Source organism: Ursus arctos, unplaced genomic scaffold (genome assembly GCF_023065955.2).
Source record: "Ursus arctos isolate Adak ecotype North America unplaced genomic scaffold, UrsArc2.0 scaffold_36, whole genome shotgun sequence".
NCBI classification, from domain to species: Eukaryota; Metazoa; Chordata; class Mammalia; order Carnivora; family Ursidae; genus Ursus; species Ursus arctos.
The window spans coordinates 9414907-9432746 of record NW_026623050.1 but is presented as its reverse complement, the minus strand read 5'-3'; the positions used below and the strand labels follow the sequence as shown (position 1 = coordinate 9432746).

The window sequence follows — 17840 nt, the reverse complement described above, 5'->3', positions numbered from 1 at the left end:
GTAGACTTTAACTTTGATTAGGGAAGTGAAGCAAGTGACATTTGAGCTGAGGCAAAAAGATGAGGAGTGAGGCCAACAGAAGAGAGGCAAGGAGAACATTTCAGGAGAGGTAATAGCATGTGTGAAGGCGGTAAGGCCCTGCTCCCTCAGGCTAGCCCATCAAGAGCCACAAGGTAACAGGGAATGCCTCCATGTCTCTTGTCTTTGTTTCATCTTCTCAGTCCCAGATCCCTTGACATGGCAGGAATGGCCATCTATGGTACCTGCCCTCACATCTCATAGCTTGCCCAAGAGAGAGGGTCTGAATCTCTTCCTTTTGTTTTAGTTTTTAAAATTCCAGGAGAGGACTCTGATAGGTTGGGTATCTACCCTTGTGGTAGGGAGGTAGGTGTGGGGCAGGATATAATGGCAGGATATAAATAGCCCCACTAGAGACACATGATTAGTATGGGGAAGGAACAGGTTTACCAAAGAAAGGGAGTTCGTTCCCCAAGAAAGGAAAATGTAGACAGATAAAACAAAAGATGTCCATTACATAAAGGAGAGAAAATAGCTATTTGAAGTGAAATGGTGGCAGCAGAAATGGCAGTGTGCAGCTTCAAAATATATTTTGGAAATTCGGTGAGAAAGGAAGATACTATTTATTCCTGAATTCATTCATTTTTTCATCAAATATTAAGTGTACATCCATTGTGTGCCAGATACTTCCAGGCACTGAGTATTCAGTGATGAACAAAATAGACATGGTCTCTGACCTCAGGAAGTTAACATTTTAGTGGAGGAGACTGACAATTCACAAGTAAACCAAACAATATAAAATTACAACTTAGCACTAAGTGCTAAAAGAGAAACAAAGTTCAAGGATGAAGATTAATAGGAGAGATCCAATTCTGTGGTGACATTTAAACTGAGGCCTGGAGCCAGTGGCAGGAAAAGTAGAAGAGGGTTCCAGCAGTATGGTTAAATCCCTAACATTCTACATATCCTTTCTTATCAAGGAAAAGCAGTGCAGCTTTAAGAAATTCTCCACCTCCACATTATATTCCAAGGGTGGTCCAGAATGGCTAAATCAGTAAAGTAAACTCATCCCTCTTAATATTGATTGGCTCGGGAGCCCAAACCTAAGCCATTGTTTGCATAGTATTCACCTAGTGATTGTTACTGATTCTGGAGTTAGCATGTGACCTAACTTGGCCTGATTGGACCAAAGGGAAGGGGTTTTGTTCCATTGTGAGGGGATGCACAGTGTTCTGTCTCACTGACTTGAACAAAGAAGTAAAGAACCCCTACCACTCCTGGCTTCTATGACCTAGAAGGGCCAGCTTTAGGATGAAGCAAAATGAGTGGTAGAAGGAATCTTGGTTCTTGATGATGCCCTTGGGCCACTGGATATATCAACTGTAACATATGTTCTCCCTCTGAGCTTCCTGCTATGAGAACCATATTTTTTGTGTAAGCTGCCTTGAGTCAGATTTCTGTTACTTCAGCCAAATACATTTTAATCAATACACAAGCAACAGAAACAGCATATGCTAAGGCCCTGAGTTGGGGAAAGCTTGAATAATTAGATGCGTATAAGGGGTCACATAATGAAACGATCCAATCAGATTATCTTAAAGTGCAACCAGCCTTCCCCATGCATACCAAGCTTCTAGTCGGCTTTTCAGTGCCTTCTTTGTAGAGATGAGTGGATACCCAAGGATCATCAAGCATTGGAGAAGACACTCAATATAAAATCAGGACAAAACAAAACAGAAAATAAGGTCTCCAAGGATACAGAAGCAATTACAGGAACAAGAGAAAATGGGAGGGAAACTATAATTAGTATCCTTAAAGATAAAGAGGATATTGAATAAAAGGAGGGGAGCTGTAAAAAACAAACATTCAGAGAATAATAAAGAGCTTTTAGAAATTAAAACTAGGATAGCTGAAAGAAAAAAATCAATAGAGTTGGAAGGTAAAAGTTGAAAAAATATTACAGAAAATTGGACAAAAAGGATAGTGGTGGACAGTAGAAGAGGGAAAAAAAGAAAATTAAAGAATCCATTCAGGAGGTCCAACATCTGAATTATATGAATTTCAGAATGAGAGAAAAGTAAAATAAAAATGAAGGGGACCCACTGAGTGCCCAGCACAAGGAATGAGAACAGATCTACACCACCACATATCAGAACACTGGAGTCAAAAAGAAGATCCTAAAGGCTTCCAAGACATAACACAGAACACATAGAGAGGATGAAGAATCAGAATGACTTCAGACTTGTCAGCAGCAATACTGGAAGCCAGAAGACAATGGAGCAACGTTACCAAATATTTGAAGAAAAATAACAACCTAGATTTTTTCACCCAGCCAAGCTATCAGTTAAGTATGAGAATAGAATAAATACATACAGAGTCTAAAAAGAGTTAGCTACCGTGCACCCTTTTCTACAAGATATTGAAGGCGTACTCTACCAAAATGAGGAGTAAACCAAGAAAAAATAATAGGATCCAGGAAAAAGAGTATCCAGCATAGAAGATAAGTAAAGGGAATCCTCAGGCTGCTAGTGAAGAGAGACCCCAGGAGGATAGCTTTGCATCAGGCTTAGAGAGCAACCATTTCAGATTAGAACAGGAGGATGAAAGGCTCTGGAGGCATGTGTCTAAGAAAAAAAAGGGAACTGATAAAACCGATAAATTATCTGATTGTATTTGAATATATTGAGAGATTTCTACTTCTAGAAGATAGTATGAAAATAAATTGATAATAAGTACATAAGCAACTAAGTAAAAAACCAAATAGATAATTTGGGGGAAAGCATACAAGAAAGGAAATGTAAACAGTACACTAGCTGTCACAGCTGGTAAATAACATTTACACACTCATAAAATAAAAACATTCAATATCGATCTAACTAAAATAACACTACATTAGGAGGATAGAGAGAGAAAGTACGTGCATTTTTATGGGAAGGATGAGAGAGTTAAGTCATTTTAAAAATAGAAGTCAGTGGATAATATCAGAAAGTTAGAAATCCAGAAATGGCATGATATTTAGAAAAATCAACAAATGCCAGAAGCAGCTAAAGGAGTTGTTATCTCCTTTGAGCAGTGGGAAACCAAGTGGGATAATAGTTCTATTTTACATTGTTTTGTATAGACTTGTATGTTCATGTATAACTTCCATAAAAACAAATAAATACTAAGTTAAAAACCCAACCATGGTTTCAAACGAAAGAGTTTAGGAGGAGAGAGTAGAATGAGAAGGAGTCTAGGTACTGATTTCTTAGGAACTCTTCATTTACATGTCACTAGCTATCAGAGAAGCATCTCCCTCACCTCTAGCCCCTACTCCCAGTGGGAAATACATCTGGGTTGAGAGAAGAAAGTGTTGACAGGAAGAAAAAAAGAAAAGGAGAAAGAGGAGGAGGAGGAGGAGGAAGAGGAAGAAGAAGAAGAAAGAAGGAGGAAGGAGGAGGAGGAGGAAGAAGAAGAAGAAAGAAGAAGGAGAAGAAGAAGAAAGGAGGAAGAAGGAGGAGGAGGAGGAAGGAGGAGGAGGAGGGGGAGGAAGAAGAAGTAGGAGGAAAGAAGAAAGGAGAAGGAGACGAAGAACTAGAACTTGAACTTCTGGGAGCGTATCCACAGACTAGAATACACAGGAAAGGGGAAGAATCCATAAAAAGCATGGCTAAGTTTATCTCCATAGGGGGAGGAGGCTTTGCTTGGAAGCAGGTTCTAACTTCTGGGAGACCCAGGACCAGCTGAGGTCTCCATTCTTGAAAAGCTACTAAATATGGACCAGGAAATGGCTTAGGAGGGGAACTAAGGTACTTTTCACTTTCACCTTCAGCTTCTTCTCCCGGGTTGGGTAATAATGTCTCATTCCTGAACACCGGTTCCTGAATGGTTTCTTGCCTCCACTGAATACCTCCTCTCTGTCTGACCTACCTCTATTAACATCTTGTAAGCAAAGCTAGTATCTCAGAGCAGCACCTCCTCCAGATACCTCTGCTTCTCCCTTGGTTCAGCTGAATTACATTTGCCTTATTCATACATAAATTCTATTTCTTCTTCTCTGCTTTGAGAGACACCAGGGGGATAAGCAAGTTTCCCTGATAGTCTACAGCCCCTGCCCAATTCAGTTTTCTTCTCTGCTTCCCACTCCCTCTAGCCTACTCCTTGCTTACTAAAACTCTAAACTACTGCATAGTTCTGTCAACCACCTCTACTGTGGCAGTCAGTTTATCTATTCCCTTCAAGTGTTCCCTTTCTAGTTCTCCCTCAGCACTTTGGGCAGAAGTTCAAAGGCAAGGAGCAAATATATAACAGTCTAGGCTACTCCCTGCTACCCTGCTGGAATATATGTATGGCCCTCCTCCTGTTAGACTAAGACAGGGTTTCAAGGTCTTTTGCTGTGGTCATCTATTAAAGTATACCCTCAGTACAGCAATATCAGTAACCTCGGAGAACATATGATTCTCAGTAAACGGAGCCCTCTCTGTGCAGAGTGACATCTCAAAGCCAGAGGGCTACAGGCCCAGCAGACTCTGGTAAGAAGAAGAGAAACATACCTGTGTCCACTGGACAGGATTCACAAGTGCGAAGCATGTGGTGTTGAGAAGCATGGGCGGGGGGATGAGAAGACCTAAAACAATAATTGTAGAAACAGGAGCACATGCACATCTAGAAAATGTTTTCTTCCCCCTTTTCCATAAACCTTGATGCAGAACCTGTCCTGATGTAGAAAAATATGGTCTACTGAGGTGACATGACTTTATGAGTATGAAAGAAACACAGGCTCTAGAGACAGCTGGCCTGAGTTCAAATCCCAGCCAGACCACTCACTGGGATTCTTATGTGCCATAGACTCCTTTGGAAGTTTAGCAAAGACCATAGATGACTTCTCAGAATAATGTTTTTAAGTACATTTTTAAAAATACACCCATGATATTGTACACCCATTTTCATGGCAGCATTAATTCACAATAGCCAAAAGGTGGAAGTAAACCAAAGTGTCCACTGACAGATGAATGGACAAGGAAAATAGAATCTTATTCTGCCTTAAAAAGAAAAGAAATTCTCTGGGCGCCTGGGTGGCTCAGTCGTTAAGCATCTGCCTTCGGCTCAGGACGTGATCCTGGCGTTCCAGGATCGAGCCCCACGTCAGGCTCTTCTGCTGGGAGCCTGCTTCTTCCTCTCCCACTCCCCCTGCTTGTGTTCCTTCTCTCACTGGCTGTCTCTCTCTCTCTGTTGAATGAATAAATAAAATCTTTAAAAAAAAGAAAAAGAAATTCCGATACATGCTACAACATGGATAAACCTTAAGGACATTAGCAAAAGCTAAAGGAGTTCACCACCACTAAACTGGTCTTAAAAGAAATGTTAAAGGGACTTCTTTAAACTGAAAAGAAATGGCACTTAATAACAAAGATAATATGCAAAAGTAAAAATCCCTGGAAAAAGTAGATACATAGTGAATGTAGTGGATCAGTCACTTATTTAACAGGCATGATGTTTAAAAGACAAAAATAATAGGGACACCTTGGTGGTGCAGTTGGTTAAGGGTCTGACTCTTGGTTTTGGCTCAGGTTGTGGTCTCAGACTTGTTAACTGAGCCCCATGCTGGGCTCCACACACAGTGCAGAGTCTGCTTAAGACACTCTCTCCTGGGGCACCTGGGTGGCTCGGTTGGTTAAGCCTCTGACTTTGCCTCAGGTCATGATCCTAGGGTCCTGGGATGGAGCCCCACATCAGGTTCCCTGCTCCGCAGAGAGCCTGCTTCTCCCTCTGCTGTTCCCCCTGCTTGTGCTCTCTCACTCTCTCTCTGTCAAATAAATAAATAAAATCTTTAAAATATATGTATATATATATATGTGTGTATATATATATAATATGGGGTGAGGGGGTCAAAGAAAATGTAAAGTTTTGGAATGTGTTTAAAATTAAAGGAGCTGGGTTGCCTGGGTGGCTCAGTCAGTTCAGCGTCTGCCTTCCACTCGGGTCGTGATCCCAGGGCCCTGGGATAGAGCCCCACATCGGGCTCTCTGCTCAGTGGGGAGCTTTCTTCTCCCTCTCCCTCCTGCTCCCCCTGCTTGTGCACTCTCTCTGTCGAATAAATAAAATAAATAAAATCTTAATAAAATTTAAGTGGCTGATAAGCACCTGGGTGGAACAGTCAGTTAAGTGTCTGGCTCTTGGTTTCAGCTCAGGTTGTGATCTTGGAGTCGTGAGATTGAGCCCACATCAGGCTCTATACTCAGCGCAGAGTCTGCACTGGAGTCTCTCTCCCTCTGCCCCTCCCCCCTCTCTAAAATAAATAAATCTTTTAAAAAGTGGCTGAATGGATAAAAAAACAAAATTCAGGGGTGCCCGGGTGGCTCAGTCGGGAAACATCTGCCTTTGGCTCAGGTCATGATCCCAGAGTCCTAGGATCGAGCCCCGCATGGGGGGGTGTCCCCTGCTCAGCGGGGAGTCTGCTTCTCCCTCTCCCTCTGCCTGCTGCTCCCCCTGCTTGTGCTGTCAAATAAATAAATCTTTTAAAAAGTAAAAAAATCCAACTGTATGCTGTCTACAAGAGACTCTTCAGAAGTAAGGACACAGACTGAAAGTGACAAAATGTAAATGTAAATGGAAGTTAAAAAAAAAAAAAAAGCCAGGGTAGGGGGTGCCTGGGTGGCTCAGTCTGTTAAGCATCTGCCTTCAGCTTGGGTCATGATCCCAGGGTCCTGGGATTGAGCTCCACATGGGGCTCCCTACTCAGCAGAGATCCTGCTTCTCCCTCTCCTTCTGCCTGCCACTTTGTCTACTTGTGCTCTCTGGCTCTATCTCTCTGTCAAATAAATAAATAAAATCTTAAAAAAAAAAAAAGCCAGGGTAGCAATACTCACAGTAGACAAAATAAACTTTAAAATAAAATAAAGACTGCAATCATAGACAAAGAAGTACATTACATAATGATAAAGGGGTCAATCCAACAAGAGGACATAACATTTATAAATGCATCCAACATAGAAGCACCAAGATATAGAAAGCAAATATTAATGGATCTAAAGAGAGAAATCGACAGCAATACAATAAGTAAGGGACTTTACCACCCCACTTACATCAATGGATAGATTATCCAAGCAGAAAATTAATAAGAAAACATTGGCCTTAAGCAACACACTAGAACAGATGGATTTAATAGATATATACACAATATTCCATCCAAAAGCAAGAATAAGCATTCTTCTCACATGGAACATCCTCCAGGATAGATCTCATGTTAGGCCACAAAATTCAAGAAGACCAAAATCATATCAACCATCTTCTTTTTTTTTTTTTTTTAAAGATTTTATTTATTTGACAGAGAGACAGCCAGCGAGAGAGGGAACACAAGCAGGGGGAGTGGGAGAGGAAGAAGCAGGCTCATAGCAGAAGAGCCTGATGTGGGGCTCGATCTCATAACGCCGGGATCACGCCCTGAGCCGAAGGCAGATGCTTAACCGCTGTGCCACCCAGGCGCCCCATCAACCATCTTCTTTGACTACCATGGTATGAAACTAGAAATCAATTACCAGGGGCGCCTGGGTGGCTGAGTCGTTAAGCGTCTGCCTTCGGCTCAGGGCGTGATCCCAGCGTTCTGGGATCGAGCCCCACATCAGGCTCCTCCGCTGGAAGCCTGCTTCTTCCTCTCCCACTCCTCCTGCTTGTGTTCCCTCTCTCGCTGGCTGTCTCTATCTCTGTCAAATAAATAAATAAAATCTTAAAAAAAAATCAATTACCAGAAGAAAACTGGAAAAACCATTAATATGTGGAGATTAAAAAACATGCTAATGGGTTGCCTGGCTGGTTCAATTGTTAAGTGCACGGGACTCTTGATCTCGAGGTTGTGAGTTTGAGCCCCACGTTGGATGTAGAGATTACTTAAAAATAAAATCTTTAAGAAAAAATAAACACCATGCTAATGAACAACCAAGGGGTCATCAAAAAAATCAAAGAAGAAATTAAAAAAATACCTAGAGATAAATGAAAATAGAAATACAACACACCAAAATTTGGGAGATGCAGCAAAATGGTTCTAAGAGGAAAGATCATAGCCATATAGGTTTACTTCAAGAAACAAGAAAAATATCAAATACACAATTTAACTTTACACCTAAAGGAGACAGAAAAAGAACAAAGGAAGCCCAAAGTCAGTAGAAAGAAGGAAATACTGAAGATCAGAGTAGAAATAAATGAAGAGTAAAAAAGGAAAAGGAGGAGCATCTGGGTGGCTCAGTCAGTTGAGCATCTGACTCTTGATTTCGGTTCGGGTTATGATCTCCGGGTCTTGAGATTGAGCCCCATGTCAGGCTCTGAGTTGAGTGTGGAGCCTGCTTGGGATTCTCTCTCTCTCCCTCTGCCCCTCCCCCCCACCTCCCTCTCTCTCTCTTTCTCTCAAAAATAAATAAATAAACAAAACAAAAAAAATTAAAAATAACACCAGTAAAGGTAACTATAAAAAAAGAAAAAGAGAAAGAAAAGATAATGAAACTAAGAGCTGGAAAGATTAACAAAATGAACAAATCTCTAGCTAGACTAATGAAGAAAAAAGAGAGAGCGCTAATAAAATTAGAAATTAAAGAGAGGTTACAACTGACAGCACAGAAATACAAAGGATCATATGAACAACTATATGCCAATGAGTTGGACGATATAGAAGAAAAGGATAAATTCCTAGAAACATAACACTTTTCCAAAACTGAATCATGAAGGAATAGAAAGTCTGAGTAGACCAATTACTAATAAGGAGAATGAATCAGTAATCAAAAACCTCCCAACAAATGGAGGTCCAGGACCAGATGGCTTCACTGGTGAATTTTACCAAACATTTAAGAAAAAGTTAATACCTGTCCTTTTCAAACTCCTCCAAAAAAATCAAAGAGGAAGGAACATCTCCAAACTCATTTTATGAGGGCAGCATCACCCCAATACCAAAACCAACAAGCCACCCCACACACATGTGAACACATACACATTACAGGCTAATATCACTGATGAATATAGATGCAAAAATTCTCAACGAAATATTAGCAAACTGAATTCAACAACGGATTAAAATAATAATATACCATGTTCAAGTGGAATTTATTCCAGGGATACAAAGATAGTTCAGCATCCACAAATCAATCAACATAATACACCACATAAATAAAATGAAGGCTAAAAATCACATGATATCTATAGATGCAGAATAGACATTTGAAAAAATTCAACATCCATTTATAATAAAAACTCTCAACAAAGATGGTTTAGAGGGAATGTACCTAAACATATAAGGGCCATATATAACAAGCCCACAGTAAACATCATACTCAACGGTGGAAAGCTGAAAGCTTTTCCTCTAAGAACAGGAACAAGACAAGGATGCCTGCTCTTGCCATTTTTATTCAACATAGTATTGGAAGACCTAGACACAGGAATTAGGCAAGAAAAAGAAATAAAAGGCATCCAAATTGGAAAGGAGCAATAATTTTGTGGATCAGACTTAAAAGGCAGGGGAAACCAACACAGAAACAAAGATTACTTCAAACTACAATGCTCTGGGGCGCCTGGGTGGCACAGCGGTTAAGGGTCTGCCTTCGGCTCAGGGTGTGATCCCGGCGTTATGGGATCGAGCCCCACATCAGGCTCCTCCTCTATGAGCCTGCTTCTTCCTCTCCCACTCCCCCTGCTTTTGTTCCCTCTCTCGCTGGCTGTCTCTATCTCTGTCGAATAAATAAATAAAAATCTTAAAAAAAAAAAACTACAATGCTTTTACACATTGAAAGAATTATCATCAAAATGAAAAGGCGACCTACTGAATGGGAGATTTCTGCAAATCATATATCAGACCAGGGATTAATATCCAGAATATATAAAGAACTCAAACAACTCAACAGCACAACAAAAATAAAAAACAAACAACCTGATTAAGAAATAGGCAGAGGATCTGAGATAGACATTTAGTATATCCACAGATATGTGCAACCGTCATCACTGTCAATTTTAGAACATTTTCATTACAGTGGTCAATTCTTTTTTTTTTTTTAAGACTTTATTTATTTATTTATTTGACAGAGAGAGAGCCAGCCAGCGAGAGAGGGAACACAAGCAGGGGGAGTGGGAGAGGAAGAAGCAGGCTCATAGAGAAGGACCCTGATGTGGGGCTCGATCCCAGGACTCTGGGATCATGACCTGAGCCGAAGGCAGACGCTTAACGACTGAGCCACCTAGCCACCCCACAGTGGTCCATTCTTAATCTTCATTTTACTTGGCCTATTGGCTGCACGTGACATAGTTGATCAATCGCTGTCTCCTTGAAACATTGTTTTCGCTTGGTTTTCAGGACCGTCCACTCTCTTGGTGTTCCTCCCCCACTGGCCATCTCTTTTCCATTGGCTTTGCTTTTCTTCCCCTGATGTCCTTCTAGAGATTGGAGTTCCCCAGGGTGTAACCCTTTAAATTCTTCATCTTCCTGGGTGATCTCATCTAGTCTCATAGCTTTAAATACCATCTATATGTTTTGTACTATCAAGTCTAAATCTCTAGCCCAGACATCTTTCACCATCTCTAAGTTTGTGTACATAACTGCCTGCCCCATGTCCCCATGCGGATTCTAATAGACAACTCAACATGTTCAGAACTAACCCTGTTCCACCTGTAGTCTTCCCTACCTCAACTGATGACAGTTTCATCCCTCTAGTTTTTCTGGCCAAAAATGGTAGAGTCATCCTTGATGCCATTTCTCTCTCGCATACCACATTCAATCCATCAGCAAATTCTGTTGGCTCTACCCTCAAAATATTCAGAACCTGGGGCGCCTGGGTGGCTCAGTCGTTAAGCGTCTGCCTTCGGCTCAGGGCGTGATCCCAGCGTTCTGGGATCGAGCCCCGCATCGGGCTCCTCTGCTGGGAGTCTGCTTTTTCCTCTCCCACTCCCCCTGCTTGTGTTCCCTCTCTCGCTGTCTCTATCTCTGTCAAATAAATAAATAAAATCTTAAAAAAAAAATATTCAGAACCTTATCCCTTCTCCCACCTCATCTGTTACTGCCCGGTGCAATCCGCCACCATTTCTAGCTTACGTTATTGCAGTAGCCCACTGACAGATCATACTGCTTTTATCCTTGTCCCTCTACAGTCTGCACTTAACACAGCAACTAGAGTGATCCTTTGAAAATAGAGGTGTTTTCGTATTACTCCTCTGCTCAAAACCTTGCAGTGAGTCACCATTTCACTCAAAGTAAAAGCCAAAGTCCTTAATAATGGCCCATAAGGCCCTCCAGCACCTGATCTGCCCCTGCTCCATTACTTCTTGACTTCATCTCTTATTACTCTTCCCCTTACTCACTTGGGTCCTGTTATGCAGGCCTCAACTTTTCCTTAAACACCCCAGGCACACTTCTGACTCAGAGTTTGCAGTGGCTAGTCCCTCTGTCTAGAAAGCATTTCCTCCAACAGCATGGCTTGGCCAATCCCCTCACCTCCTTTAGGGCATTGCTCAAATTTCATCTTGTCCATAAGGCTTTCTCTTATCACCTTACTTAATATACAGTCAGCCCTCTCCATCCTCCTCTACTTCCTCCTCCTCCAGTTCCAAACCCACTTACCTTGCTCTATTTTTTCTTTTAGCTATAGCACTTATCACCTTTTAACATACACTATATTTCTTTTCTTTTCTTTTTTTTTTAGATTATATTGATTTGAGAGAGAGAGAGATTGAGCATAAGCCAGGGGGAGAGGCAGAGGGAAAGGGAGAAGCAGACTCCCTGCTGAGCAGGTAACCCAACATGGGGTTTGATCCAGAAACCCAGTGATCGTGACTTGTGCTGAAGGCAGATGCCCAACCCACTGAGCCGCCCAGGCACCCCAACATACACTATATTTCTTATGTTTATTTCTTAGGTTTGTTTATAGTGTCTCCTTCCCCTCTAGAATATAAGATCTCCAGGGGACGCATGGGTGGCTCAGTCAGTTAATTGACTGACTCTTGATCTCAGCTCAGGTCTTGATCTCAGGGTCATGAGTTCAAGCCCCTTATTAGGCTCCATGCTGGCCCTGGAGCCTACTTTAAAAAAAAGAATGTAATCTCTCCAAAGCAAGAAATCTGTTCATTGATGTATTCCAAGGATATAGTACAATGTCTGATACAGAGGAAGTGCTCAATAAATATTTGTTGATTGAATAAATGAAAAATGTGGTGATAATACCTACTCTAAAGTTATTTTAGGGATTAAATAACATGCAAAGATTTTGACACACAATAGACACCCAACATATGTTAGATTCCTCCCTCCTTTCTCCCTTCCCCAAATATCTTTCCCATTTGCCTCCTCTTACAGCACTGCTCCTTCCCTCTTCTCTGAAAATTTTCACTATTCTAGGCTCTCCTTTGAGTTTAAATCCAGGAAAATCCAACAGAAGTCCACAGATGTCATCTGAGAAGAAAAGGAACCCTGGGAAACCAGCTTTACCTACTGCCACACTGTTTATCAAACTAACAAACGGTCACCCGCGGAAGCAGAAAGCCCTAAGGAGATGGACAGGTAAATGTTTTTGTTGTTGGAGTTGGAGATTACTGCACTGACTTTTAAAATTACCTTTATTGAAGTCTAACTTACATACATTAAAATATACACATTTTAGGTGTACTAGCTGATGAGTTTTGACAAATGTATAGGTACTTTGATTTGGGGTGGAGGGCATTAAGATCACCTGGAATTTTGTAGGTCCAGGGATTTAGCAGAGGGATCCTGCCTAGGAAAGAGAACTTCAGGGCTCTTGGAAAACATGCCCAAACAGGGACAAGTGGAGACACCAGGGCCGACCTGAAATTCCTGCGGTCTCAATGCGCCAGAATCCGAACCTCCAGAATGTCTCACAACTTCGTGGCACTTCTTGGCCCTCGTGAGGGAGTGGGCCGGCTCCCTTTCACACCAGTCGCACCTGTATAGGCCAGGAGCAGTGACCTGGGACTGAATCCTCCCTTTGCTCTGCAACTCCCCTGCCACCACCCACACCCCCCATCCCCGCCTACCGGTGGGGGTGGGAGGGGTCCGCTCCAGCCCGCGACACCCACCGGGCCTGATTTTCTCTCCAGCTTCAGTTAGAAACCGTCTTCGGGTCCGCAGCAGTACTGCGGGCGGGAAAAAGCGAAAGCGCGGCACCAGGTGTTGGCGTCAGAAATACCCCTTCGGGTCCGCGGTCCTCCGGTCGCTTGGGAGCTCTTGGCCTCTGAGGCGCGGTCTCCTGAGCCAGCCCAGCAACCAGGCCCTCCCCGCCCCTCTGCGTCTAAAACCCTCTAGAGGTTGCAGGTTCAGCTTCGCTTACAGACCGCAACTCCGAGTTCAGGTTGGCTGGCGAAACTGAAGCAAAACTGGCGGGGGGTGGGGGTTCTAAAGTTGGCCGCAGACTTTCCCCCGTAACTGCGATAGCCCCTTCCGAAAGCCCAAAGCGGTGCGTGCCCATCCAAGAAACCCGTGGGCTGGGTCCACGCAAAAGTCTGGGGGAAAGCGAAGCACCGCGCACGCTGCTTGCTGGAAAGCCTCAGGGGTGGTGCTGGCTGGGGGTGGGGCCGGGGGTGGGTCCTGGCGGAGGGCGGGGCCGACCTGGGCTACCAAGAGTGCCCGCCTAGCGTTGCACAGCAGAGGTGGTGGTGGTGGCCCTCGTCCGTGGTTCTTGTTCTGCTTGCGCTCGACCTCGCAACCATGGAGGGACCCCAGGAGCTTCTGAGTGGGAAGCTCCAGCTCTGCTTCACCCCCGCTGCCGGGACCAGCTTTCTGATGTTCAGGCTGAACGACGCGGCGCTTCGGGCGCTGCAAGAGTGTCGGCGGCAACAGGTGCGGCAGACCCCGGGCCCGGTCTTCCCTAACCTCTACCCCTCGGGATCTCGGGCCTCAGCGGTGACCCTGGCGAAGGGACCTGGGGATGGGAAGCGGCATCCGCAGGCTCCGACCTCTCCACCTCTTCAAGTGAAGCTGGAGAGGCAGGTCCCCGCCCGGGCACCCGACGCCGGATCCTGGGTATGCCACTTCATCTGTGTTCCGTTCGCATCTGCTCTCCCCGTAGGTTCGGCCAGTGATCGCTTTCCAAGGCAACCGAGGGGTAAGCACGGGCCTAGAGTGTGTGAAAAAGGCCGGGCGCGGGGAGAACAGAAGTGGGCTCCGGGAAGGTGCCGTCAGGGCGGGAGGCTGAGAGCAGTCATGGTCCGAGGAAGTTCCGAGAACTGAACCCCCCGAGTGGGGCGGAGGAGGCTGCTAGGGTTGTGGTCCCAGGAGACTGCGGTTAAGGAGACTGTGCCTTCTCAGCCTCCTGGGGAACTCAAGCCCAGCTGCACCTGGTGTACTAACGAGCCCCGTGGGACCCATCTTCAATCTTGGGTTGGCTCAGGGAAGAATGGCAATGGGAGGAAGGGGGAGGGGCTGACTTCACGGGGTTTATGGTTCTCCTTTTGCCCGCAGTATCTGAGGTTCCCAGGCCCTGGCTGGTCCTGCCTCTTCTCCTTCACAGTGTCCCAGTGTGGCCAGGAGGGCCCTGGAGGTGGCTTGGACCTTGTGTGCCAACGCTTAGGCAGGTAAGGGGGAACAGGTAGCAGGTAAAAAGAGTTTGTGGAAAGTTGGGGAGGCTAATTTCAGAGGTACTTAAAAGTTCTCCACCCTCCTGGGATTTTTCCTCCACCCCTTTCCAGATCTGGGCCTAACTACCTCCACTGTCTGGGCCCACTCAGGGGGCGCCTCACTATTTGGGCAGCCTTGGATTCCATCCCAGCCCCATCTACAGTTCAGAGGCATCATCTGACGAACAGTGCCATAGATCCTGAGAGCTGGCAGAACACCAGAGACTATTTTGAAGAAGACACAGTTTCACAGCCACAGATGGCACTAAAAGAGGTGAGGCCAGAAATCGTAGGTAGCTGGAATAAGGTGGGGCAAAGCCTGAAGCCCAGGGAGCCAAGTGCCTCTACCACTTTCCCTGCCAGGTGCCAGATCCACTGGCAAGCAGCCAAGGACAGTCACTCCCAGGATCCTCAAAGGAACACATGGCACAGTGGGAACTGAGGTACTTGGGGCAGGTGGGACTAAGCTGGGAATCGCTGGTATTGTCTTCCTTTCTAATCTCTACCCTAAATGCTGTAATAAGAGATCTTGGTCTTCATCTCTCCCATTCCCTCTTCAAATATCCTAGAAACCAGACCTATCTTCCAAACAGAGAACTTGAACAGGCACTGCCTTCCTCTGCTAGCCAGAAACATTTGGACAGGGTAAGTTGTAATAGCAAGGGTTTTTCAGAAATCCTTGTCCAATTAGGCTAAAATTTTAAAATTAGGAGCCTTCATTTTGATGCTCCCAGAGCTCATTCTATGAAATTAGTTTTCAAGAGTTGGGCAGACTAGGCTTTCTGGGTTATCGTTTATGTGACATTTTCCCCAACAGAAGCGTCCAGCACCTACAACTGCTCTAGGACCAAAAGAAAAGAGGCTCAGAACTCTGCCTTTAGCTCCAAGTCCCCTACAAGAGCCGCCCCATCAGGACCTACAAGAGGGAGAAGATTGGGAACAAGAAGATAAGGATGAAGACATGGGTCCCAGGCTGGAACAAAGTCCCTCAGTTCAAGCAGGTGAGTTAATGAGAAAAGGGTTAAACTGCCCTAGTGGAAAAAAGACTTATATAATCAGTCTTGTGTCATCTTGCTTCCTTCCTAGATTCTGAATCCCCAAGCCCTGAAGAGGTACCAGATTACCTCCTGTGAGTCTCCTGCTACTTCCAATTTTATCAAGCCTTGTGCATTTGAGATATTAGGATAAACTTCCTGGGAGCTTGAAGCTTTCAGGGCAATGAAATTGAAGGTGGCAACTCTCTGCTCCTGGCAGGCAATACAGGGCCATCCACAGTGCAGAGCAGCAACATGCTTACGAGCAGGACTTTGAGACAGATTATACTGAATACCGCATCCTACATGCTCGTGTTGGGGCTGCAAGCCAAAGGTTCATAGAGCTGGGAGCTGAGATCAAGAGAGTTCAGCGAGGAACTCCAGAACACAAGGTAAGGACGGGTCCGTTCTGAGAGAAAAATTAATCTCTATCAGTTAGCAGAATGAGGTGGGAAGTTACTTCTCTCCTTTAAGAAAAGTGGAGATTTTTCTCAAGGCGAAAGTTAGTGCTAGCATTTTTTTTGTTTCAGGTGCTGGAAGAAAAAATAGTCCAGGAATATAAAAAGTTCAGGAAGGTAAGACAAGGTCTGGGCATGGTAGCAAGAAGGCAGAAATGGTAGATCCTTGTTTTTGTTTTGTTTTGTTTTGACATGGATGCCTTTTCTCTGCAGCGGTACCCAGGTTATAGGGAAGAAAAGCATCGCTGTGAGTACCTGCATCAGAAATTGTCCCACATTAAAGGTCTTATCCTGGAGTTTGAGGAAAAGAACAGGGGCAGCTGAAACTGTCAGAGGGCTCTTTACCCTTGCTCTGCTCAGTGAGATATGAAGGAACAAAGCAGCTATGAACTACACAGAGTGCAGCTGTCTGCTCTTATTGCTGAGGCCATGATGGCAAGTACGAGAGTTAACTTCTAGATTCCTTAAGGTCTGACTTTCATTGTTGCCATATTTTACTTTTTAGGGTTTGGGCACAGTGCCAAGACTCCACTGCTGTGCCCAGGAGAGAGGCTTGGCTTCTTCATCTTTAGTTCAGCCAAGTCATTTTCAAATCCTGAGAAATGACACCATTTCCAGGACAAGATATCTTGAGAACATTAGAATTTAGCCTGGTAGACTTCCTAAAGAAACAGTAATGAGAACTTCTGGTAACAGAGCTTGTAATATATCTGGATATAATGGGAAAGGGCTTGGTTGTTCCCCCTGTACTGAAAGTGAGTTCTTTTTACAAACATGGCTGAAAAATGAAAACTGTTTGCTTCTGTGTCCTCTGTACAAGTTTATATGCTTTCCTTAAATCCAAGGCAGTGGTTCTTATCTGAACCACTTCTTGGGTGCTCTAAAAAATTGGATCCCCAGATCCCAGCCCAGGTCTTCTGAATTAGAACCTTCAAGATTATGGTTAGGCATCTTTACTTTTTCAAAGCACTAAAGATGATCCTGATATATATTTTACTATTAGGGCTCTATCAAATCCATCTTATAATTGACAGCTAGAGATTACAATAAGAACAAAGTTCTCTTTTTCAAAACACAGAGGTTGAGGATCACCTACAATTAGGGCTCCTATCTGCAATTATCCAGTACTGAAAACTTCAGCTGCAGATAGGATTTGGATTTACCCACAAAAAGAGGGAAATTCATTTGAACAAAAGATCACATCCGTTCTGTCCTTTTTGTTCCTCATTGTTGCAGAAGAAAAGTGGATGCTACATTCACAACCAGGAATGATACCGTCTTTCCCAGTTCCACTGGAGGGGGAAGTTAATGGGCCACACCCTGGGCTTTGGGGGAGAGAGCTGCACCCAGCAGTGTCAGCAATTCCTGAAACAACTTGGATGGAACCCCAACCTGATGCCACACCCATCCAGGGCATTTTGGGGCAGAGAATAGCCCTTGGGAAGTATAAACATGCTCAGTTTCATGACAAGGGTAAACAGTAACCCATCCTTGGGGTATGGGCAGGGCCAGAAATGGAGCCCAGCAAGAAAAGTCCCTCACCTGCTCTAATCATCAGGCTAGGGGCCTGGGCCCTAACATTTAAGGATAGAAAGTGATGAAATTTGGAAAGGACTTACAGGTGGTTAACTATGCATCCAGTTAGTTGGTCTACAGCAGCACTGACCAATATGATAGCCACTAGCTCTATGTGTGACTAATAATCAATGAAAATTTAAAATGTAGTTCTTAGCCATATTTCAAACGCTCAGTAGCT

At 44.2% G+C, this 17840-nt stretch overlaps 1 protein-coding gene and 1 long non-coding RNA gene across 4 annotated transcripts; one reads left to right on the top strand and one right to left on the bottom strand.

Moving 5' to 3' along the window:
* Positions 1-11883: 11883 nt before the first annotated feature.
* On the bottom strand, positions 11884-13515 carry LOC130542516 (uncharacterized). The gene is made up of 2 exons (XR_008957135.1): positions 13015-13515; positions 11884-12923 (listed from the first exon to the last, which is right to left on the bottom strand). It is a non-coding gene; the product is annotated as an uncharacterized LOC130542516 (long non-coding RNA).
* Positions 13516-13590: 75 nt separating this feature from the next.
* ELL3 (elongation factor for RNA polymerase II 3) lies at positions 13591-16876 on the top strand. 3 transcript variants are annotated; one of them, XM_026479842.4, is made up of 11 exons: positions 13591-13816; positions 14046-14081; positions 14438-14550; positions 14665-14866; positions 14956-15035; positions 15162-15237; positions 15410-15593; positions 15679-15721; positions 15847-16018; positions 16157-16201; positions 16298-16876. In XM_026479842.4, the coding sequence occupies exons 1-11, from the start codon at positions 13685-13687 to the stop codon at positions 16406-16408; spliced, it is 1194 nt and encodes a 397-aa protein (XP_026335627.1). In that variant the 5' UTR covers positions 13591-13684; the 3' UTR covers positions 16409-16876. The 3 variants fall into 3 exon arrangements, with proteins under 3 accessions (XP_026335627.1, XP_057162301.1, XP_057162300.1); XM_057306318.1 differs by having other exon boundaries at positions 14704-14866; positions 14956-15237; XM_057306317.1 differs by having other exon boundaries at positions 14956-15237.
* The last annotated feature ends 964 nt before the right edge of the window (positions 16877-17840 follow it).

Excerpts from the sequence above, each read along its gene's own strand:
- ELL3 (XM_057306317.1), top strand. The coding sequence starts at position 13,685 with ATGGAGGGACCCCAGGAGCTTCTGAGTGGGAAGCTCCAGCTCTGCTTC. Across the intron at positions 13,817-14,045 it reads AAGAGTGTCGGCGGCAACAG|GTTCGGCCAGTGATCGCTTT; the intron begins GTGCGGCAGACC and ends CTCTCCCCGTAG. Across the intron at positions 15,238-15,409 it reads GCCAGAAACATTTGGACAGG|AAGCGTCCAGCACCTACAAC; the intron begins GTAAGTTGTAAT and ends TTTCCCCAACAG.